The sequence below is a fragment of the Chrysemys picta genome, chromosome 4 (genome assembly GCF_011386835.1).
Source record: "Chrysemys picta bellii isolate R12L10 chromosome 4, ASM1138683v2, whole genome shotgun sequence".
NCBI lineage: Eukaryota > Metazoa > Chordata > Testudines > Emydidae > Chrysemys > Chrysemys picta.
This window is the reverse complement of record NC_088794.1, coordinates 109,190,759-109,214,707: the sequence shown is the minus strand read 5'-3', so window position 1 is coordinate 109,214,707 and position 23,949 is coordinate 109,190,759. Positions and strand designations below refer to the sequence as shown.

At 45.9% G+C, this 23,949-nt stretch overlaps 2 protein-coding genes across 13 annotated transcripts in view; one reads left to right on the top strand and one right to left on the bottom strand.

Moving 5' to 3' along the window:
- Positions 1–11,192, bottom strand: part of LOC101949882 (signal recognition particle subunit SRP54) — an 83,926-nt gene extending 72,734 nt beyond the window's left edge. For 2 of the 8 annotated variants that reach the window (XM_065593277.1, XM_065593273.1), the window contains exons 1-3: positions 10,350–10,490; positions 5,451–5,791; positions 814–924 (exon numbers count right to left, since the gene is read on the bottom strand). In XM_065593277.1, coding sequence (XP_065449349.1) covers positions 814–891 — 78 coding nt within the window. In that variant the 5' untranslated portion in view covers positions 892–924; positions 5,451–5,791; positions 10,350–10,490. Of the gene's footprint in view, positions 1–813; positions 925–3,307; positions 3,405–3,489; positions 3,549–5,450; positions 5,792–10,349; positions 10,846–10,946 lie in introns of those variants that run through there. The other 6 variants (XM_008164289.4, XM_065593275.1, XM_065593276.1 and 3 more) reach the window with 6 other exon arrangements.
- LOC101950356 (uncharacterized) overlaps positions 10,949–23,949 on the top strand; it is a 44,604-nt gene continuing 31,603 nt past the window's right edge. For 3 of the 5 annotated variants that reach the window (XM_008164326.4, XM_005285346.5, XM_065593280.1), the window contains exon 1: positions 10,953–11,087. In XM_008164326.4, the coding sequence (XP_008162548.1) occupies positions 10,991–11,087 (97 nt within the window). In that variant the 5' untranslated portion in view covers positions 10,953–10,990. Of the gene's footprint in view, positions 11,088–23,949 lie in introns of all 5 variants that reach the window. The other 2 variants (XM_042857499.2, XM_042857500.2) reach the window with 2 other exon arrangements.

Below are 23,949 nucleotides of genomic sequence, written 5' to 3'. Positions count from 1 at the left end.
TTCCCAAGCATGTGTCTGGTGGGTCTTGCCCATATGCTCAGAATCTAATTGGTCACCATAGCTGGTGTCAGGAAGGAATTTTCCCCCAGGCCTAATTGGCAGAGACCCTGGGGGTTTTATGGCTTCCTCTGAAGCATGGGTCACAAGCAGGTTTAAAACTAGTGATGGAGAATTCTCTGTAACTTGATGTCTTTAAATCATGATTTGAGGACTTCAGTAACTCAGTGAGAGGTTAGGGGTCTATTTCAAGAGTGGGTGGGCAACATGCAGGAGGTCAGACTAGATGACCATGGTCCCTTCTGATCTTAAAGGCTATGAGACCTGTTCACTAGGTTTTGTTAAACATACACTGTAACTACTAAGTAACCCAAAATCATACAGAGGATACCCAAATGAGCTTAAAAAAACATAGAATTAATAATGTATATACTATTAAGCATATAAATTATATCCAGTGAAGTTGATGCAAAAGATTTATACTCCCTTACTGATGTGCTTCAGTACCTTCTACCAGCTGGCACACCCAAACTTATGTGTTCGTTTTATTCCTCTCATTTACTCCTTTGATTTCAGCTGCCTACCTTCTTCCCCAGCCCATTTCCTCTTCGGAAAAGACAGTGTGATCCCCTGTCCATGCCTTGTACACTTAGTTAAAATTAAATTGTGGTATCTTCAAGCTGACGCATTAGTTTGGCCATCTGACTTTGGGGTGACTAAATTCCAGTAGTTTTTAAGCAACATCAGCCTAGTCCATCATGGTAATATTTTGCCTTCTTTGTGAGAAGAGCTATAATGTACACAAATATTACATACCTCTTCATTGATAATTGTAGCATTGCTCAGCGAGCGCAATGCTGAGGTAATTTTTCTTCCAAGGTCTGCTAACACCATCTTGGCGGCTTCAGAGAAATCTCACACAACAATCTGTAAAGCATTAAGAAAAGGTAAACATGCTACATTAATTTTAGGAAATATTCTGTTACTTACTTTTTTTGTGTGTCTGATTTTAGGCAAGGTACATTACCATGATGTCATCTTGATGTTTATATAGAGTGAAAGGAAACTCTCTGTCTCATAATCAGCTTTGTTCTAAGACTATTTAGAGAGTTTTGCTGCTCTATACCAATCTGAATTTCGCATTTCCTGAGGACACTTTCATGAAAAACAGGTTATTTTGGAGTTTGTTACTGCTGCTCATTTCTCATCTCAAGTCCTAGAATTCTCTTTAGAACATTTCCAAGCAACTAGCTGTGATGTCACAACCAGATTTGAGTTATGGCAAGGAAGAAGAGGATATGAACAAACTCAAACTTTGAAGTGAAAAATTGTTCCTGAGAAATATACCAAGTAAGAGACCCATGTTCAAATCTAGATCTCCCTCAGTGAGCCAATGACACTAGGAAAACACCAGAATTAGATGGTAAATCTTGCCTTACTTACAATATATATCTGACAACCTGTCAAGAAAAAAATCTCTAGGTAGGAAAAATATTGTGACAAAAGCCATGTGAAAGTTGAATGATGTCATATAAAGATAAGAAAGCACAGTTTTGACCAGTAAACCCTCATCTTTCAGTACACCTTCTGATTTTGATTCTGCCAGGTAGAGGTACAACTCAAATTTGACTAGACTTCATTGATTTTCCTTGTCCAACTTCTGTGAAATCCACAGCTTAAATAGAAAAGATCTACTTTTTAAAGTTACATTTTAATAGCTTCCTGTTATTACCAATCAAAGCCCCAATCCTGCAGACATTTACACAAGGGATTTATTTTATATGTTAAGTTTGATAGGTGCTCTGTGGTCATGAGTAGTCTTAAGTAAATATTTATAGAATTTAAAATAAGCTTTCATATTCTGCAAGTGCAGATGTTACATATTGTTTCCTGACAGTGTTATTTTTGCCACAGAAATTTTAAACAAAAACTAAAGAAATCAAGTGTCTCAGCTTGTAACACCATTACAGTGAGCCTACAGATAAGTAATTGGGGATGGGGAGGCCAAAAGACTCTACATTTCAGCTTCAGCATTTAATTCCAACTGCCATTCTCCCATGAGTTACCAGCCATTAACATAGGGAGCACATTTCAACAGAAGGGCTGGGAACTGCTGAAGTCTAATGATGTTAAAGGAATCCGAGACTCAAAGAAACCATGAATATTTCACAGAAATTTGGATATAACTAACAAAGATGAGATGGGGAAAGAAGACTTTAATAAACTTGCTTTATTCCTTCTTCATCATCATAAAGTAGACACCTATTCTTCAAAGGGAAGCATCTCATGTGGTAGAGAAATCCAAATATTTACTTTTGTGAAATTATTTGAATACAAGTCTTGGTATTAGTAAAAAAGAAAAATACTACTCAACTCATTCTTTTATACCAGAAAACTTCATGGGGATTTTTTTTTTTTTAAATATTTGTAAAAGTTTATACAGTTTAAAGTTAGGCACATGAATACTAAAATCAAGGGACTCAAGTAATACTGCAAACAAACATTTATTTACCTACGTTACCAACATGTTGGATTATTAAGAATGGAAAAAAATGTTAAATACAGATCTCTTTTCATCATGTTTCCTTTTTGCATTTCTCACAGCTTGTACTATGAAAATCAGTGAAGTCAGCTTTACTTTTGTTAATAGTCCCTTTAATGTCACAAACATTGCAGGAGAGCATTTATTTAAACAGCGTTTTCTGTTGCAGCCGTGTTGGTCCAAGTATATTAAAGGGTAAATCTATACTTAAAACGCTGCACTGACACAGCTGCACTGCTGTAGCGCTTTAATAAAGATGCTCTACGTTGATGGGAAAGAGCTCTCCTGTCAGCATAGTTACTTCACCTCGAGAGGTGACAGCTATGGCTATGCCTACACTACAGACCTTACAGTGGCACAGCTTATATTGCTGCAGCTGTGCCGTTGTAAGGGCTCCCGTGCAGCCGCTCTATGGTGAAAGGAGAGAGCTCTCCCGTCAGCATAATTAAATCACCCCCAAGAAGCGGCAGTAGCTATGTCAGTGGGAGAGCCTCTCCTGCAGACACAGTCATCCACACCAGCACTTCTGTCAGTGAAGCTTATGTCAGTCGGGGGGGGTGGGGGGGGGAGTTTTCACATCTCTGACTGACAAAAGTTTTACCTACAAAAGTGCTACTGTAGACATGTCTATGGGAGAAGCTCTCTCACCGACATAGCACTGTCTACACGAAGGGCTAGGTCAGTACAACTACATTGCTCAGGGGTATGGATTTTTTACACCTCTGAGCAACGTAGTTATACCGATATAGGTTTGTAGCATAGACAGACCTGAGAGACAAGATGGGTGAGGTAATATCCTCTGATGGGTCAACTTCTGTTGGTGAAAGAGACAAGCTTTAAAGCTACGCAGAGCTCTTCTTCAGGTCTAGGAAAGATAGTGTCACAGCTAAACACAAGGTGGAACAGACTGTTCAGCATACGTAGTTAACACATTCTCAGGGAACACTTACGGTGAAGTGGCCTGTTAATACCTTGGCAGTCACAGGCAAAAAAGGGGGTGAATGAACTCCTGGAGAAAAATAATAAAAAACAAAATCACCCATGGGCAAACACTTTTCACAAAACCATCACTCCATATCTGACCTCTCAGTCCTCATCTTCAAAGGAAACGTGCACACAACACATTTAAAAAATGAACCTGGGAGCTTTTATTCATAAGTCTTAATAAAGACACTGGATTTATGGCTTATTACAACAATCTGTACCCACTAACCCCCCTTTATTTTCCTATGACTACAGTGATATTAACAGACCACTTAACCTCAAATGGTCTCTTAGAATATGCGTGAACGACTGCTGAAAAATCCACACTCCTGAGCAGCGTCGTTAAGCCAACCTAAGTCCCTGTGTAGACAGCACTAGGTCAAGGGAAGAATTCTTCCATTGACCTAGATACCGCCTCTCGAGGAAGTGGATTACCTATGCCGATGGGAGACTCTCCCCCATTGGGGTAGGTAATGTCTACACTGAAGTGCTACAGCAGCTTTAAGTGTAGACAAACCCTGAGTACTTTTCTCAGACCTGAAGAGCTCTGGGTAGCTTGAAGGCTTCTCTTTCACCAACAGAAGTTGTTCCAGTAAAAGATATTACCTCACCCACTTTGTTTCTCTGGGGCTTTGGGGGGGGGGGGGGGGGGGGGAGGGGCTGTAATTTTAAAAAAATCATGAAAACATTTTTGTTTTACATTCTGTAAAAAAAATTTTTTTCACAAAATTTAATTTGTAGTTCTCTCTGAAAACATACCATATTAAATTTAAATAGTTATAATCACCAACAGTAGAACTCTCCTCAAAGTCTAAATGAGCAGATGATCTTCCAGTCACATTGCAAGGCATAACAAATGCAGGCTCTTTCAAAACAAAGTAGTTTCAAATCCAGTGCTATAAACCCTCAGATAAGAACCACCCTGCATGCTTGAAAGCCCCAAACAATTTCTACTCTTGGGTCAGGAAGCATAGTCAGATCAGGGAATAGGGTTGTTATAGTTGACTGTTGTACTGAGATTAAGAAAACACTCCTAGAAACATTGATATTTACTAGTGCCCAATGCTGATTAAATTTATCCCAAGGATTAAAATATTGTTTTCTAGCCTATGGAATACAAATTATCTACTTTGAGACTGGATATGTATCTATTTCAGGTGATATTTATGGAATCCTCTCTGCTGCTTTTTTTTCTGTAGAATTACATAACGCAATTCAAAGTTGTATGGTTAATGAAAAATATTTGGTATTGTTGAACGGAAATGTGTCAATATTTTAAAATGCAGAATGGCAAACATAAAACCCTACATGACTACTTATGAACAAATCCGTGGCCAACTAGAAATTATTTCGCATAATACAACAAAGCCACATTTAGTCTGGAACACCAGTAACTCAAAAAAGAACGTTTATACCCAAGCTTCATACCTGCCGTTACAACAGGTCAGGATCCGGATTGCTAGAAGCAGAGACCGGACACCAGACACCACCCGCCCCAATCTGGGTAGATCTTTAGAGCAGAGGCCGGACCGTTTAAGAACGAGAGCGCGGCCCTAGAGCCACGGGGCTGGGCCGGAATCAGGGGCAGGCTGGTGCCTGGAAGGGTGTATGTCTGTCGTGTTTCGAATCTGCCCAGGCTGCCAGGCAGGCGGTGCCCCCTCCCCCGGTGCGGACACCCCGCCTCAGTCTCGGAGCGAGCGAACCGCTTGAGACTTCCCCCGGCTGGAGAGTGCGGGGCAAGGGCAGGCCCGGCCAGACGGGAGCTCACCGGCAGGGCCCTGCCGCCGAGCGCGCGGTGAGAGGCCAACAGCCGGGCTGCGCCGGAGAGAGGTGCCGCAGAGCGAACCTGCGCTCGGGGCAGTGGAGGAAAGTAGATGAGAACGGGCCCGTCCCCGGGACCCCCCGCCCGGCCGCCCGCGGGACTCACCAGGAGGCACAGGCGCAGAGCGGTCCCGCGGGAGGCGGTGGGCCCGAGGGGCCGCAGTGCAGGCCGGGCCCGCGGGGGCCACGCTCCTCTCTCTCACCCCGTCTGCCCCTTGCCGCTGCGACTCACAACACAGCGAGCACCAGCGCCGCCACTCAGCCTGGGAAACGTCACCTTACCACTCGATCCCCGACCTCCCGGGGAGCCACTTCCGTTTCCGGGACACGCCAGCTGAGCCTGTCCGCTTTAAGGTGGAGCTGAGACGTTCCGCTCTAGGGGGTCTCGCTCCTAGCCACGCGCTAACAGGCCGAAACATTTTCTTTTTTATTAACTTTTTAAAGTATCTATAGAGAAAAAACAACATAACAAACGATGCTGAAACGTCTCATAATAGATTAACCCTTTTTCTGTCTCACCTTAGCTGTACCTGAAACATTTAATGCTATATAACTGGTTACAATGCAAATCCGTTATTTGTATTAGAGAATTTTAGGCAGAAACAGCTTTTGTTTTTACAAATCCAGCTCGTTCAAAAAAAGATAAGGAGCAGAAGCAAAAATCAGAGGAGGGGGATAAAGATGGGGAGGGAAGAGAGTGGGTAGAGAGGAGGGGTCGGTTGGGGCAGAGAGGAGGGGGAATGTATTTAATTCAGATATTTCTAGAAAAGCATCCCATATTCTGAGGATTTTTCTTTGTATATTTCTGTGATGATATACTATTCTTTCCAGGGTGGCTAAGCCTACAATGTCTATGCTCCAGTCTTCAATTGTTGGGCTCTATTTGGATTTCTATTTTGGTAGTACTAATCTGTTAGCAATTATTATTGCTCTGTTGAGCAAAAGTTTTCCAAATTCTTCAGCTTCCAATTAACATCCATTAGGTTTAAACTTACATGTTTATCCTGTAACACAATTTTATTTGTTAGGGTGAAATTTACTCTGCAATGAAGTTCTGCCCATAACATATGGGTATGGGGGCATTTCCAGAGCATATGGGTTAAATTAGCACAAGCTGAATCATATATTTGTCTGATTTAGCAGCATGCATTTTGAACAGAGAGCGGACCAGTGCATTCTCCATATAATTTTCTGCTGGATTAATCTTAAACAAAAGTCCAAAGAACAGTTCAGAGCACTGGTTAAAATGTGTTTCCATTGTTAGCAGAAAATAATTGGCCTACTTCTTCCTCCTAATTATTTTTTTAGGAGATCTGTTTTTAATTCAAATTTGCGGACCAAGTCTGTATATAGTGTTGCCATAGGTTTCGGCAATCGGTAATATCTAGAGAAATGAAAGCAGTTCAGGTGGGTAGGGGTAGCACAGGCATTGAGGCTAAATAGGTGGGAGATGGCATGTTTACATTGGATATATTTCCACTCCTTCTTAGTCTCTAGATTGAACCTTTTGTTTAATATTGGAAAAAGGAGGAAGATATTATTTTCAATAAATTGACTGATGGTCAAAATCCCTTTCCTATCCAGCCTGGCCAAATGATGGGGTTGCCTACTATACAGAGTTTCAAGTTATCCCAGATACAGGCTTTGATATGTAGAAGGGAGTGATTTTTACATTTAATAGACATAGTACACCAAGTATTTCTGGCTGCCACAATAGTTGGTAATTGTTCTTTAGGAAATCAGTGGTAATCTGAGTGCAGCGCAATGGAAACAGGAAAAGAAGCAACCAATTCTGCCTCTAGCTGGAGCCAACCTGGGGCTCTGCAGCATGAGAGAATGAGCCACTGGTCTGCTTGATTAAGAATCATTGCTTGATGCTAAAGTTTAAAGTTGGGAAATCTGAAACCACCTATTTTGATAGGGAGCTGTAAGGAGATTGTTGCCAGCACCCCATGAGAAGGACCTGAATATGTTGTCAATTTTGGTAAAATAAAAGGGAGGAATATCGACAGGAAGGGAATTCAGAATAAAATTTATCCTAGGAAGAACGTCCATTGTGATGCTGGCAGACCAGGTACCAGCTCACGGCAAAGTCCCCATGTCTTACCTGAACACTGACAAATACAGCTGGAATCACTCTGGCTCCATCAGTGTGTTAGTATTGTTAAATTAGATATTAGGATTATAAGAATGTGTTTAGACTTTATTGAATGAGTTACTGCATGCATTAATCTCTCTTACAACGTCTATATCCCATATTGTACGGTAATATTTAAGCATTTGTATTGTATGCCTCTGTAATTGTGTAAATCATCAAACAGGAGAGAGACATTAATTAGTGTGAAGTGCTGATCTCCAACAGAAGGTGTTATGACCTTCCCAACAGGAAAAGGCCGACAACACCACATGGGCTATTGTAGGACATTAAAAAGGACAAAAGAGTTTGTTCTGCTATTCCACCTGCCTCCTGAAGGTGAGTCATGTAAGTGAATTCCTCCTGTCAGCTGAGTTTGCAGTTCAGAGCAATGGGGGGAGGGAGATAAAAACCCTAACAAGAAAGAACTAGATCTCTGTGCTGCTTGGACTCTCAGGGGAAGGTTTTTAGGCATAAGTAAGGGATTCCCAGCTGCTTAACCATAAAGGACATGTAGAGCTTGCTTATTATAGAAGTGTCTATTATCTTTTGAAACTTGATTGCAACACATTTGTGTATGTGTGTTTACCTGCTTTAACCTCTTAAATAACTCATTTCCTTGTTTAATAAATGTTTAGATATCTTATTATAGGATTAGCTACAAGTAGTGTCTTTGGTGTGAGATCTAAGGTGCACTTCTAACTAAAGCCAATGAGATCTTCATTGCTTCTGACTTATCCCAATTTATCTCAAAGCCAAAGAATATATCAAAGTTGCCTATTATTTGTAGGATATTAGGAATGGATTGAGCTGTTTTTTTAATAAATAGGAGGAAATGACATTGTCTGCATATAGAGGGATTTTTGTCTCCCGAGTCTCTGATTTGAACCCTTGAATACTTTGGTGTTCCCTAATTAGTATTTTATGTGGTTCTAATGCCAGATTGAACAGGAGGGGAAGAGGGGGTATCTCTGTCTACTTCCCTAAAACAGATCCAGGGAGGGGGATGTTGTGTTGTTTGATAGGATACAAGAGTTTGGATTAGACTATAACAGTTCATCCATGAAATAAAGGATTTTCCCAACCCAAATTTATCCTGGGTAAGAAACTGGTATTGCAATTTCACTCTGTCAAAGGCTTTCTCTCCATCAAATGAAATGATTGCATGGGAATTTCTAGAGTGTTGGTGGAATACCATAACATTAACCTTTTTTAATAAATCCCAGATGACTGGGATTAACCTTATCACTCTACTTTTTTCAAGCCTTTTAGCCAATATTTTAAGTATTTTTATTAGTATTAATGAAAGATGTCTATAGCTGTTGGGCTTTTGTGCATTCTCACTTGATATAATTTGTATGGTGGTAATAAGGGCTTCCCTCATATTAGAAGGTAACATATCTTTTTTTAAGGCATGTTTGCAAATATATAACAGCTTAGGGGCCAGAATTTCTTTGAAAGTTTTGATAGAATTCTATTGATAGGTCACCAGCACCAGGTCTTGCCCTGACTTGTTTCCTCCATGGCCTTGATTATGTCTTCTGATTACAAAGGAAAAACCAGCTTGGTCTGCTGCTTTTCTGAGATTTGTGGGAGGTTAAGAGTTTGAACAAAATTATTTGGGTCTTCTGAGTCAGATTGTGAATCGTTATTGTAAAGAGCCTGGTAAAAATTGATCATTGATCTCTTTTTGATTACCTGTCCTTGTTCTGATTTGAGTAATACTGTTCAGGATGTTTAACCTCTCTCTCTTAATATATATGTAAGAATTTTCTCTACTCTCTTCCCCACTTCATGTGTTTGAGTCTAAAAAGAATAAATTTGACTTGTTTTGAAGTCAGTCTATTTGCTTCATAGTGAAGATAATTAATTTTTTAAAACTTTCTTGGGAGGGGTAGTTTGCACATTCTAATTTTGTAGCTTGGAGTTGTTCACTTAATTCCAGGAGCAGAGTCTGACTAGCCTTCTCTCTACCCACTGAGTAGGAAATTATCCTGCTCCTTTTAATAATAATAATAATAATAATAATAAAAAAAATTCAGAGTATCCCCTAGGGTGGACTAGGATATTTCAGGTGTACCATTTGTTTAGAAGAAAAACAGAATTAATTCTGTGATATAATTCTGAAAATGTTTGTTTATCTTTAAAAGAGAGTTCAATCTCCATTCTTTACAATTCAGATTTGCCTTGAGAGGGGAAAATTGGAGTATGAGCAGAGATCATCATAGACTTGATTTCATATTAAGCATGGAGTCCACCAGATTCATATACACCAGGAAGAAATCCATTTATGACTATGTAGAATATGGGGGAAGGGGAAGAAGTAAACTCCTTTATGGTAGGATTCTGCAACAGATGTATCTTTTATAATGTTTCTATCATGTGAGTAAGTATGTTGGTGCCAGACTGACCTGTTTGAAGAAGGGTTTAACGATGCATTAAAATCTCCTGCTATGATGATTGATACTAGTGGGATATTAATTAATTTGGAAAAAAAAAAAAAAACTTGGATCTGTGTGCATATATATTAATTACAATAGAAACGGAGTTAAAGATCTTAGCCTTAACCAGCAAAAATCTACCTTACTCATCAACATCTAGAATTTGTAAATTGAGTCTTTTGTAAAATGATGTCCAGTAGTTCTCAAAATTTTGTACTGGTGACCCCTTTCACATAGCAAGCCCCTAAGTACACCCCCCTTAGATATTAAAAAGTGTTTTTAATGTATAACACCATTATAAATGCTGGATGCAAAGTGGGGTTTGGGGTGAAGGCTGACAGCTCGTGACCCCCTGAGGGGTCCTGACTCCCAGTTTGAGGCCCCTTGTCCTATACCCTGTTAAACATCCTTTTCCCCCCCATGTACTTACTCTGAGATCTCCCTGCCCCTAAGTTATTAAGATGGGTTTCCTGTAGAAAGATGATCTCTACTTCCACATGGGTGAGCATTCTTCTCTTTATGGCGATTCATCCCTCAAGGGCCCGTTTGAAACTCCAAAGCAGTGTAATACAAACCCTACCAGCGGGAGGAGCAGCCCACCTTAAGAGGCAGGACTCTATATTCCCTCCCATCCCAGGAGTAGGGAGGGAAGTGTGGGGATTCTTTGTGCACCTGCGCACTGAGAGGCAGAGCAGCCATATGACTCCTCCCTGGAAAGGGCGAGGAATGTGCGCGTGTGGGGTGGACACGCAGGCTATTATCTGCACATGCGCAGGGAGAAGCGTTTTCAAGGGTTAGGAGGCGGTGGGGGAAACGCCCCCATTCCGACAGGCGTACAGCAAAGAGGGGAGCGCCAAGAACAAGGGAGGAGCCTTCCTCCACACATGCGCATTGCACACTGAGAGGCCGCTTCAGTACTGTTTCATCCTGAGGCGGGCGGCCCTCTCCCTACACATGCGCATTAGGAAACACGTGTAGCGCTGGGAGGCAGGGCTCGTGGCCCTCCGTGCACATGCGCAGTACATACGCGTCGAGCTCGGCTCTAGGCTAGGGCGGCTAGTCAGGCAGGCAATGGATTTTGTCGGGGCGCGGAGCGCGGTGCTGGCAGTGCTGAGGGGCGTCAGCGCAGGCGACCGGTCCCGCCTGCTGCACTGGATGCGAACGACCAGTAAGCGATGTATTCGCCGACCGCGGCACCTGTCCGTCCTCAGCGAGCTTCAGGCACCGCGCGGGGGCTGGGCTTTCCCCGGGAGCTTGAGGCGCTGCGCGCGCCGCGCCCGTTGAGCCCGGGGATTTGGCAGCGCGCGGCTCCTCCCCTGGGTCGGCTCAGCGCGGCGCTCGGAAGGTGTCGCCCCTGAGTAACGTGTGCCCCTCACTTTTAAGTATCGACTGAAGTAGGGCTTGCTTAGATTGCGGAAACTCCGGTGTTGGCCGCTTCTAGCGTTCAACTACCGCACTTTACCTCCCCAAATCGTCAGATTGGCTTAAAAATTGAGACTTAAAAAAAAAAAAGTAGGGATCTTATTTGCTGTGGGGTTTCTGAGCCTTTAGGGTGCACTAGGGTCACGTGTTCAAGTTTTTCTCTGCAGTTCTGAGGGCTAAACGCTTCCTTTGTAAAGCAAATTTTGCTTAGTTGTCTAGGGTTGTCCACAGCGGGGGTGGGGTTGACTTGATGACTTCTCAAGGTCCTTTCTAGCCCTACCTTTCTACGAGTCTCGTGAAAGCTGAAATCACCACGCAATCTCTTGATTCCAGCAGCTGGGGCGCTAAGAAAATACTCTTATCACAATACTTCGTAACATTGAATTTGCATTGGTGTCATTTACAAATGTTAGGTTTTGTCTAACGGCAGGAGATGCACTTATTCAATTTAAATTGGGTTAAAATCCAGGTTAGTGAAAGGGCGGTGTAGATGCTTTTATTTAAATTTAAACTGCAAACATGCAAGCAAAGCTGATGATAATAGTGAAATTGATTTAAATTGCTTTGTGTAAAGAGAAATGCAAAATCTAATGAAAAAAGTAAATTGGATTTTGGAAATTATTACACTTTTAATAATCAAAGGAATGTAGTTTCCTAAGAAAAGAAACATTTATAAGTACAATGGGACCCTGTGCCGTGATTGAGGTTCGTAGGCATTATGAGAATACAAATAACTGTTTCTGATGTTGATAGCATTCCTGTAAGATGCTTCATAGAGAAAAATATCTTGATAGGTAAGGAAGGACAAGCACTACACCAATACATTAATGTTGGATAATCCTCAAACTGCATGTTGGTTTTTATCTCCTCTCCCATTCATGCATGTGCTCATATTTACACTGCCATTACATGAGTCCCATCTTTTCTATAGTCTTGATTTGGCAGTTTTTACTCTAAATCTGTAGCACTAAATGTAAGAAAAGACTGTTGTTGAGTGGCACTTTTCTATGTCTGTCTGAGTCTCATTACCATAGTATCTGAGTGCATCAGTCTTCAACGTATTTATCCCTACAAGATCCTTGTGAAATAAGAAAGTACTTTTATCCATATTTTTCGGGGCAGGAAGGAAACTGAAACACGGAGATTAAGTGATTTGCCCAGCGTTACACAGGAAGGCTGATACAGAGTAGTAGTATATGCTGAGTCCCAAGATAGCACCCTTATTGGACCAGCTGGTTTTGAGTAGTGTATTTGCCATTTCTAAAAAGACTTAAAAAAATTAGCCTTATATGTTTAGTTTCTTATGAATTGTTTACAACAATCTTTGAGAAGGTTGAAAATGTAGAGTATGTATTTAGGTAATGCGCTGAAGCCATAGCCTCGTAGTACTGTGCTGAATAAAGTGCAGCCCCAGCCTCAGCTCCCATCCGCGTCCTCTGCAACCCCCCCCACCACCCCACCCCCCCGGATCCGGAGCCCTGCTCCTGGCCCCAGCTCCGGGGCGGGAAGAGGAGGCGCAGGAGGATGGGGTAAAGGGGGGTACAACCCTCAAAAGTTTGGGGACCACTACATTAGGCAGTTTATGGGATAATTTGCCCCCACATTACAGATTAGGAGGAGACCAAACAGTTAAAGATTGCATTAAAATTTGAAGCAAAAGGTTTAATGTTTATTCCAAAAATCATTAGCAGTAACCTTATTATTTTGGGTTCTTGTTATCCATATAGATGTCCAATCCTGTTTTGCATCTTAAGTTTTTGGCCTCAACACACTGAGCAAGTAGGTTTCACAGTTTAAGGATGCATTTTGTGATTAATAATTGAACACTTGCTCTTACTTTGTTTTCCTGTCACTTAGCTGGTTTCTGTTTCACAACAATACTTTGCTTCTCACCTCATGATTACTTATTTTCTTTAGTGTGTGGTTTTTTTGTTTGTTTTTTTTTTTGTGAGGGACCTATGAATAACCTTTTTGAAATCTAAATGAACAATGTCATCCCATTCTTCTTTATCTACAACTCTTACACCTTCATAAAATTCGAATAGGTTAGTGAGACGTGATTTTTCCTTTGCACAGACCTTGCTGATTAAACTCTCATTGTCTTCCAGATGTTCTATTATTCTAATTTTTAACTATTGTTTCAATCAGTTTACCAGGTACAGGAACTCCTCACTTAACGTTGTACTTATGTTCCTGAAAAATGCGACTTTAAACGAAACGATGTTAAGCGAATCCAATTTCCCCATAAGAATTAATGTAAATTAGGGGGTTAGGTTCCAGAGAATTTTTTTTCACCAGACAAAAGAATATATATATATATACACACACACACACACGCGCAGTACAGTATAAGTTTTAAACAAACAATTTAATACTGGTACACAGTGATGATGATTGTGAAGCTTGGTTGAGGTGGAGGAGTCAGAGGGTGGGATATTTCCCAGGGAATGCCTTACTGCTAAATGAACTAGCAATTGACTGAGCCCTCAAGGGTTAACTCTCACAACACTCTACAAGGCAGCAGGGAGGGCAGACAGAGACACACCCTGTGTGTGAGAAAAAATGCGCATTTCCCCTTTAAGTAGCTGACCCCAGGCTTAAGTACACTGCCTTGTTAATTAAATCAGCTTGCTGAGACCTGAGATGGCAGCTGCTGCCTAGAAGCTCCCTCCCTCCATCGTGTGTCCCCCCTGCTCTATGGAAGATGGGATAAGCAGGGTGCAGGAGCAGAGGGGAGGGGAAGACACCCTGACAGCCCCCCTTTCCCCTTCTCCCCCTGTACAGCAAGCAGGAGTCTCTGGGAACAGCTCCAAGGCAGAGGGCAGGAGCAGCACATGGCAGTGGGAGGAGGGACAGCTGCTGCATGGGGAACTTAGGGGAGTGGGGAGCTGATAGGGGGCTTGCTGGTCCACCTTGGTTCCAACCACCCACCAGCTAGCTGCAACGGGCTGCTCTAACTGCAAGCAGTGGACAAAACAGGCGGCTGCCAAATGACTTAGAAGGGAGCATTTCACAACTTTAAACGAGCATGTTTCCTAATAGATCAGCAATGAAACAAGGTTAACCGGGACGACTTTAAGACTGTATAGATGCAAAGCTTACTGGTCTGTAGTACCTTGGATAACCTCTAGAGCCATTTTAAAATGTACACATGTTTAGTACTCTTAATGAGAGACAGCATATTTTTGCTAACGATTTCTGCACTTAAGATAATGAGAATCTGTCAAGTAGTTCAGGCCCCAGATTTTGAACTACTTTATAACTGTTGCCGTCTGGTGGGCTGTGCTCTCATAGTTTAATGTACTCTGTTGCTTTTAAAAAGCCCCAGTAATTGAAGAAAGTCCACAGGTGTTGGACAAAAATGAGTAGAGGTCTAAAAAACATGACCTATGAGGAAAGATTGAAAAAATTGGGTTTGTTTAGTCTGGAGAAGAAGACTGTGATGGGGTCATGGTAACAAACTAAAAGTACATAAAAGGTTGTTGTAAAGAGGGAGGGGATAAATTGTTCTCCTTAACCACTGAGGACAAGACAAGTAGTAATAGGCTTAAATTGCAACAAGGGAGATTTAAACAGTAGGAAAAACTTCCTAACTCTAAGGGTAGTTAAGCACTGGAACAAATTACCTAGGGAGGTTGTGGAATCTCCATGATTGGCAGTTTTGAAGAACAGGTTAGACAAGCACCTGTCAGGGATGGTCTAAACACTCCTTAGGCCTTGGCTACACTGCCAATTCACAGCGCTGCACTTGCTGCGCTCAGGGGTGTGAAAAAACACCCCCCCCTGAGCACAGCGAGTGCAGCGCTGTAAAGCGCCAGTGTAATCAGCGCCTGCAGCGCTGCACGCTCTCTCACAGCGCTGCAAGCTGTTCCCCTCGGAGAGGTGGAGTACTTGCAGCACTGCGAGAGAGCTCTCGCAGTGCTGGCGGTGCGACTACACTCGCCCTTCACAGCGCTGCCACGGGAGCGCTGTGAATCCGCGAGTGTAGCCAAAGCCTTAGTCCTGCCTCAGTGCAGGGGACTGGACTAGATGACCGATCAAAGTCCTTTCCAGTCCAGTCGTATGTGTCTATGATTTGTGGAGCAAGTCAAAACTAACATAGCAACAGTATTGTAATTGCAATTCAGTTTTTTGAGTTAGCTCTCAGCCCTAACACTCCCCAAGGGCTGGCTTCTAACCCCTTCTGAGCCAGAGGGTGGTGACCGTCCCACTACACTGCCCCTTCCACCTATCCCCTATTCCCCCCAAAGCCACCACCTCACCTTATATGTGTGTCTTCTCCAAGGTCCAGGCACCTAATTGGAACCATGCCTGCGTGGCTCCACTAATTAGGTGGGTGGCCCTTCATTCTCTTGTGTGTGTCGCCACTCAGGCACGCACTTTAGAGGGAACTATCTGCGGACCACCTGAATGGAGCTCACGGACCTCTGGTGATCCACGGACCACAGTTTGAGAACCTCTGGTCTAGAACTTCCAGAGAGCCACAAGAGAAATACAGTAACTTTAAATGCACAGAAGAGGGCCGTGGAGAGGTGCAGAGCCTACAGAACATGGCCTCCTATCACTGTAGGCAGAGGTTAACACTCTTTCCAGATTCCTTGACATCAGCAGTGTTGCTGGCATTTAATCAAGGAAGTAAACAAAAGTCTCAGTATTCGCTCATCTTTAATCTGAGTGTATGGGGTACATTCTTTTTAGTTAGGAGGAACATACAAAAGATTTAGGCAAATTTTTGAATTTCTTATCATTACCCATCTAATGGTGATAGTCACTCTTATTAGATTGGTAGTCCGAAGAAACACTCATACAACTCTCACCCCACAAATAACTTCACCTTTTCCCCCTCTAGCACGACTTGGGATTATTTTGGATGGCCATAGCCTTTAGTATATATCTGCCATTTCCTTTGCTCGCACCAAGTCAAGGGGCAGTGAGCAAATGGAGGAAGGAAAGAACTCTCTCTTCTTCTTCTTCGAGTGCTTGCTCATATCGATTCCAATTAGGTGTGCGCGCACCGCGTGCACAATCGTCGGAGAATTTTCTACCCTAGCAACACCCGGTGGGTCGGCTGTGGAGCTCCCTGGAGTGGCGCCTTCATGGCGCTGGATATATACCTCAGCCGACCCAGCGCCCCCTGACGGTCGTTGGAACTGTGGAGCGCGGCATAGCTGCTCTCCACTCTCCCTAGCTTAACTTGTTAGTTCTTATAGATAGTTGTAGTTATAGTCTTTAGATTAGTCGTTTGTTGTTAATAGTTCACTCACTAGTTTAAATAGTGGGTGGGGGTTAAGGGGGCTATATTTCCCCCCTTTTTCCCCCGGCGCACAGCCGGGCTCATGCCCAAGGCTCCTGGCTTTAAGCCATGCGTGTCCTGTGTTAAGCCTATGCCAACGGGAGATCCTCACGACTCGTGTCTGAAGTGCATAGGAGAGTCTCACCAGACAGATAAGTGTAAAATCTGTAAGGCTTTCAGACCCAGGACCAAAAAGGAGCGGGACTTTAGACTTAAGCAGCTCCTCATGGAGGCGGCACTTAGCCCAGATCCTCCCTCGGCGCGCCAAGTCCCAGCACCGAGTGCCTCGGTGCGCAGCGCCCCTGCGGCACCCACCAGTACTGCACCACGAGCAGACGCAGATAAGGCCACACGGCACCGTCCTCCCTCGGCACCGCGTCCGCCACAAGCGCCTCGGCGCCGTTCCCTGTCTCCGGGACATAAAAGACCCCGTAAGACCCTGGATGCCGCGGTCCTACAGGCACCGGCTCCCCCGGCACCAGTGGTAGAGCCGCGTCCGCCTCTAGAGCGCCAGAAGGCGCAGATATCCTCAACGCCGTTGACTCCAGCACTGGGGGTAGGGCCGTTGAGTCCGGTGCTGACTGGCTCACCGCCTCGTTCGGTGGTGGAGCCCTGTCTCCCTTCTACTCCGGAGACCTTCGCGACAGCGAAAGATCTCATCGCTCTCACGGAGCCGGCACCATCTCAGCCTGCGGCACCACCTGCTCTTCGGACCGTGAAATCCAGGGGCAAGCTTGCCCTGGTACGCCCGCCATCTCCGGGCGTGGACTCGCGGCACCACTCCCGGTCTCGGAGCAGGTCCCGACGCCGCTCGCAGTCCCGGCGCTGATCTTCACCCCGGCACCGGTCGTACGCGCGGCCTAGGTCTTCTTCACGGCACCGATCTACGTCTCGGCACTGTCAGGACCATCGGTACCGATCGGAGTCTAGACGCAGTTCTCGGCACCAGTACGAGTGCTGCTCCAGTTCGAGAGGCCGCTCCCGCACCGAGTCTACAGGTGGTCTTCATCATCCCGATCCAGATCCGGATCTCGGCACCGACATGGCCAGCGGCACCGCTCTCGATCATGGTACCGCTCACCGGCACCACGCAGGGACCGCTCGCCTATGGACTGGCACTGATCGGCACCGTACCGGACCGAGCCGATGCAGACACGCTCGGCACTGCCCTGGCCCTCAAGATCGCTCATCTCGCTCATCCGACGGGGCTTCCCGATCAGCGTACCCTGCTCAGGGTCAGGCTGCCGCTGACTTGGGTCATTGGCAGGAGGGGGCAGAGGACCCTGCACAGGACCCTACGCATTGGTCTTTCTGGACCCCGTGGGCGTATTATCAGGCGCAAGGGGCTCCACCATCGGCCTGTCGCTCGGCGCAATCCGAGCCCAGAGTCCCGGAGGCCACCATCTTCCATCCTCCCCCAGGGGGCATGGAGGCTCCCGTGCCTACACCAGCACAGGCCCCAAATCCCGGGGCAGGAGATCCTCCGCATCAGGGACCCTTAGAACCAGACCCTCATTTGGATCTCCTATCCCCTGAGGCATCCTCCTCATCTTCCCCGGATGAGGCTGTGGTGGGCACAACAGCCTCAGGCCCACCCCCAATGGATCTCCGTGCCCACCAAGACCTATTACGTAGGGTGGCACGCAACATGGACCTCCAGGCGGAGGAGATAGTAGAGGTACAGGACCCGGTGGTGAGCATCCTGTCGGTTGATGTCCCATCCCGGGTGGCGTTACCACTGATTCGTACGATTCAGGCTAATGCCAATACCATATGGCAAACCCCTATCTCCATTCCACCCACTGCCAGAGGTGTAGAGAGAAAGTACTTTGTCCCCTCCAAGGACTATGAGTACCTATATATGCACCCTCCACCGTGTTCACTAGTTGTGTCCTCGGTGAACGCAAGAGAGCGCCATGGCCAGCAGGTGGCAGCGCCCAAATCGAAGGACGCTAAACACTTCGATTTGTTCGGGCGTAAAGTGTACTCAGCGGGGGGTCTGCAGCTCAGAGCCGCGAACCAACAGGTGCTCTTGAGCCGCTACAGTTACAACTCGTGGAACTCGATGGGTAAATTCAAAGAGTTGGTTCCCCAGGACTCAAGAGAGGAGTTCGGGGCCATAGTGGAGGAAGGTAAGAAGGTGGCTAGGACCTCCTTACAAGCCTCCCTGGACATAGCGACTCAGCCGCCAGGACACTAGCATCTGGGATAGCCATGCGACGCGTCTCCTGGCTCCAGGTTTCGGGGTTACTGCCAGAACTGCAGCAGACCCTGCAGGATCTACCGTTTGAGGGCCAGGGGTTGTTCTCGGACAAGACGGACTCTCGGTTGCAGAGCCTCAAGGACTCGAGAACCATCATGCGCTCCCTTGGGATGCATGTCCCAGGACCCCAGCACAGGCCCTTTAGGCCCCAGCCACAAAGGTTCTACCCTCCTCCTCCTCATCCGAGACAGGACTTCCCCAGAAGGAGGGGACGAGGTGGTAGACGGAGGTTGACCGGCCCTCAACCCGGTCAGAACCAGGGCCCTCCTAGGCCACCTTCAGGACCTAGGCAAAACTTTTGAACGTGTGCTCGAGGACGGCGCGCCAGCCACTACCCAGGATCCATTTCCTTCCTTCCGGGATCGCCTCTCCCGTTTCCGCCGTGCTTGGTTCCTTATAACCTCGGACCGTTGGGTCCTTCGCACGGTGGAGAAGGGATATGCTCTCCAGTTTTCTTCATCCTCCCCCACACACCTCCCCTCCCCGTCCCTCTTCAGGGACCCTTCTCACGAGCATCTTACACAGGAGGTTTCTGGGCTCCTCTCTACGGGAGCCATAAAGGAGGCTCCCCCGGAGTTATGGGGCAGGGGGTTCTACTCCCGCTACTTCCTAATCCCCAAGGCAAAAGGGGGTCTGCGACCCATTTTAGACTTACGTGGGCTCAACAAATTCATAGTAAAGTTGAAGTTCCGCATGGTCTCCTTGGGGACCATCATCCCTTCCCTGGATCCTGGAGACTGGTACATCGCCCTTGACATGAAGGACGCATATTTTCATATAGCGATCTACCCCCCTCACAGGCGCTTCCTTCGCTTTGTACTGAACAATGGACACTACCAATTTGCTGTCCTTCCCTTCGGATTGTCCGCGGCACCAAGAGTGTTCACCAAATGTATGGCAGCATACCTTCGTCGACAAAGGATACAGGTGTTCCCATATCTAGACGACTGGCTAGTGCACGCCCGGACCAGGGAGCAAGTTCAGGTGCACGTCCAGATAATACTACAAACATTCCACGAGTTAGGCATTCTACTCAACAAAGAAAAGTCCACTCTGGAGCCAACTCAGAGGATAGAGTTTATCGGGGCAGTTTTAGACTCCAGACTCGCCTGAGCTCTTCTGCCAAACGCTCAATTTCACACCATCGCGAATATCATACAAGGTCTCCGGGTCTTCCCGATTACCACAGTAAGGACGTGTCTCGGCCTATTGGGTCACATGGCCTCTTGCACTTACGTCACCAGGCATGCCAAACTTCGGCTTCGCCCACTTCAGGCCTGGGTATCGTCGGTGTACCGTCCTTATTGGGACAACCTAAACATGGTGGTCACAGTTCCGAACTCAGTCTTGACCGCCCTCACCTGGTGGCTGGATCACAGGGCGATTTGTGAAGGAGTGCCGTTTCATGCCCCACAACCCTCCCTGCACCTGGTCACGGACACTTCATCTCTAGGCTGGGGCGCTCACCTCAGGGAGCACCATACCCAGGGCCTGTGGACCCCATCCCAACTAGCCCTGCACATCAGTGTCTGAGAGCTGATGGCGGTGCGCCTAGCATGTCAGGCATTTCTCGGTCTCCTACATGGCGGTTGTGTGTCAGTCCTCACAAACAACACCACGGCCATGTTCTATATCAGCAAGCAAGGAGGAGCCCAGTTGTCTCTCCTGTGCAAAGAGACCATTCGCCTGTGGGAGTTCTGCATTGCCCACTCGATACATCTCATGGCATCGTTCCTCTCTGGAGTCCAGAACACTCTAGCGGACCATCTCAGCAGATCCTTCCAGACGCACGAATGGTCGATTCGCCCGGATATCATCCATTCCATCTTCCAGAGGTGGGGATTTCCCCAGGTCAACCTGTTCGCCTCACGAGCCAACAGGAAGTGCCACGTGTTCTGCTCCCTCCAAGGGCGATCTCCAGGCTCCCTGTCGGACGCTTTCCTCCTATCATGGAGAGACCAGCTGTTCTACGCTTTTCCTCCATTCCGACTGGTCCACAGGGTGCTGCTCAAGCTACGCAGAGACAAGGCACGTATGATTCTAGTCGCTCCAGCTTGGCCAAGACAACACTGGTACATCACGCTTCCCTTGTGCCCAGACTTGATCTCTCAGGACCACGGCCGACTCTGTCACCCCGACCTGCAATCGCTCCACCTTACAGCGTGGATGCTCCATGGCTGAATCAGACAGAGCTACGATGGTCACATCCCGTGCAACAGATTCTGCTGGGAAGTAGAAAGCCCTCTACACGAACCACTTACTTAGCCAAGTGGAAACGGTTCTCCTGTTGGTGCGAGCAGCGGGCCACGCCCCCCTTGCAGGCGTCTATTCCTCTTATACTTGAATATCTCCTATCCCTGAAACAGCAGGGCTTGGCGATATCTTCAATCAGGGTTCACCTGGCTGCTATATCGGCGTTCCACCCAGGAGAACACGCTTCCTCAATCTTCTCTAACCCGATGGTCATCAGATTCCTCAAGGGCTTAGACCGGCTATACCCACAGCAACGCCAACCCGTTCCAGTGTGGGATCTTAACCTGCTTCTCTCCAAGCTCACAGGGCCCCCGTTCGAGCGATTGGCTACCTGCTCACTCCTTTACCTATCTTGGAAGACAGCCTTCCTTGTAGCCATCACTTCAGCAAGGCGTGTTTCTGAAATCAGGGCGCTCACGTCTGAGCCTCCGTACATAGTCTTCCATAAAGACAAGGTGCAGCTTCGCCCCCACTCTGCCTTTCTTCCCAAGGTAGTATCAGCTTTTCATGTGAACCAGGATATATTTCTCTCGGTCTTCCATCCTAAGCCGCACGCCACCCGTCAAGACCAGTGTATGCACTCCTTGGACATACGCAGGGCCCTGGCTTTCTATATTGAGCGTACGAAACCGTTTAGGAAGACGACGCAACTCTTCGTTGCAGTGGCCGACCAGATGAAAGGCTTACCGGTCTCCTCACAACGTCTCTCCTCTTGGATCACGTCCTGCATTCGTGCTTGCTACGACCTGGCTGGTGTCCCGACACCACACCTCACCGCTCACTCCACGAGGGCCCAAGCCTCCTCGACTGTCTTCCTGGCTCAAGTCCCAATCCAGGACATTTGTAGAGCTGCGGTTTGGTCATCGGTCCACACCTTCCCCGCTCACTATGCACTTGTATAGCAGTCCAGAGACGATGCTGCATTCGGATCAGCGGTTTTGCACACAGCAATGTCTCACTCCGACCCCACCGCCTAGGTAAGGCTTGGTAGTCACCTAATTGGAATCCATATGAGCAAGCACTCGAAGAAGGAAAAAATGGTTACCTTTGTATCTGTTGTTCTTTGAGATGTGTTGCTCATATCCATTCCAAACCCGCCCCCCTTCCCCTCTGTCGGAGTAGCCGGCAAGAAGGAACTGAGGGGGCGTTGGGTTGGCTGGGGTATATATCCAGCTCCATGAAGGCGCCACTCCAGGGGGCTCCACAGCCGACCCACCGGGTGTTGCTAGGGTAGAAAATTCTCCGACGATCATGCACGCGGCGCACGCACACCTAATTGGAATGGGTATGAGCAACACATCTCGAAGAACAACAGTTACAAAGGTGAGTAACCGTTTTTTCTACTGGATTATTCACCTGAAGAATTGAGTAGAGATTAAGTTGAGGCACTTGCTCAGCAGGGCTGTTCTCCTGAGGTGTTGTCCAAAATACTGGGAGAGAGTCTGAACTAGTGGAGGAAGATGGGGCTTAAAATCACTATACTCTGCCCCCAGAACTAGGGCCCCTGCTCAGCATTCTTGGTGACTCCTCTGAGCAACAATTGTGGCAGTGGTGAGGGAAGGCAGATCCTACTACGTTCTTCTCCCGAAATTCCTCTGTCCTAGATGCTTATATCACATCCATTACTGTAATATCTGAGCACTCCCATAATCACTAAGATTGGGACCAGACAAAGTATTGCAAGGAGTCAGTACTGAGATGCATGGTTAACACCAACTACATCTCTAGAATTGGTGTTGTCCCACTCAAGGAGGAGCCAGTATCATGGGAGATGCTGAAAAGTTGTCCAGTCTTCACAATTATCCAGTGAATTTAAAGCCCAGTATTTCTAGGAATGCAGAGAGAGAGCAGAGGAATGATGTTGGGCAAAAAAAAAAAAGAACCAAATAATAGGGAAAACCAATTTGAATGTATATGGTGAAAGAGAGATCATTGCAACCAAGGGGGAGTAAAATAAACAGGGAAAATGACATCTTCTGAGACACAAGTTTATCGCTTTCTTTTCTGTACTCCTACCACAGTCCTATTTCTGTTCCCATCAAGATGTTGCATTGCAACAATTATACTTCCAGCTGAAGAGGACTGGGCATGGTTCCAACATCATCAGCAGAGCAATTTAAGGCTCACATCCTCCTCACCACCCCAGGGCTGAGTATGTTTGCAGCTCATGGCAGCTTGAGATAAAGACCTGAGCAAGTGGATCCTCCTGCAGTAGCATGTTGCATCACTGCTAGGACAGCTTGAAGGGTTTTTTTACTTAAAACAATTTATTAAGATTTTTTTGACTTTTATGAAAATGATAAATATGTAAAATGTTATCTGGCACATCAGTTAAAAGTAATTTAAGATCTTTATAGCATAGCAAAAAGCTAGTAACTTTTATCTTGTCTAGAATAAAGATATCTGAACAACTAAGAACTCAAATAGAAAACTTTAAACAGTTCCTTGGTTTAACAGTTTCCATGAGTAATCTTCCTTAGTAATTATGGTAACATAAATCACCGTCTTGAACCTATTTTTCTCCTCTGCCCATATACAGAATAAAATAAGTGATACTTCTTTCAGTTCTTACAAATTACAGAAGTTCCAACTCTTTTCACATGATGATAGAAATAGTCTACTGTCTTCAGGCAGCTGCTTAGCAACACTGCTTTCACTCTTTCGCAACCAGCTTCCTCATCCCACGCACTATAGTGTAATGTACGTCATTTTCTGGTGACTTACATTACAGCTTTTCCTTTGAATTACAGTCAGTTTTAGATCTTGAAGAAATGAAACACTAACGATCAGAAATAGCAA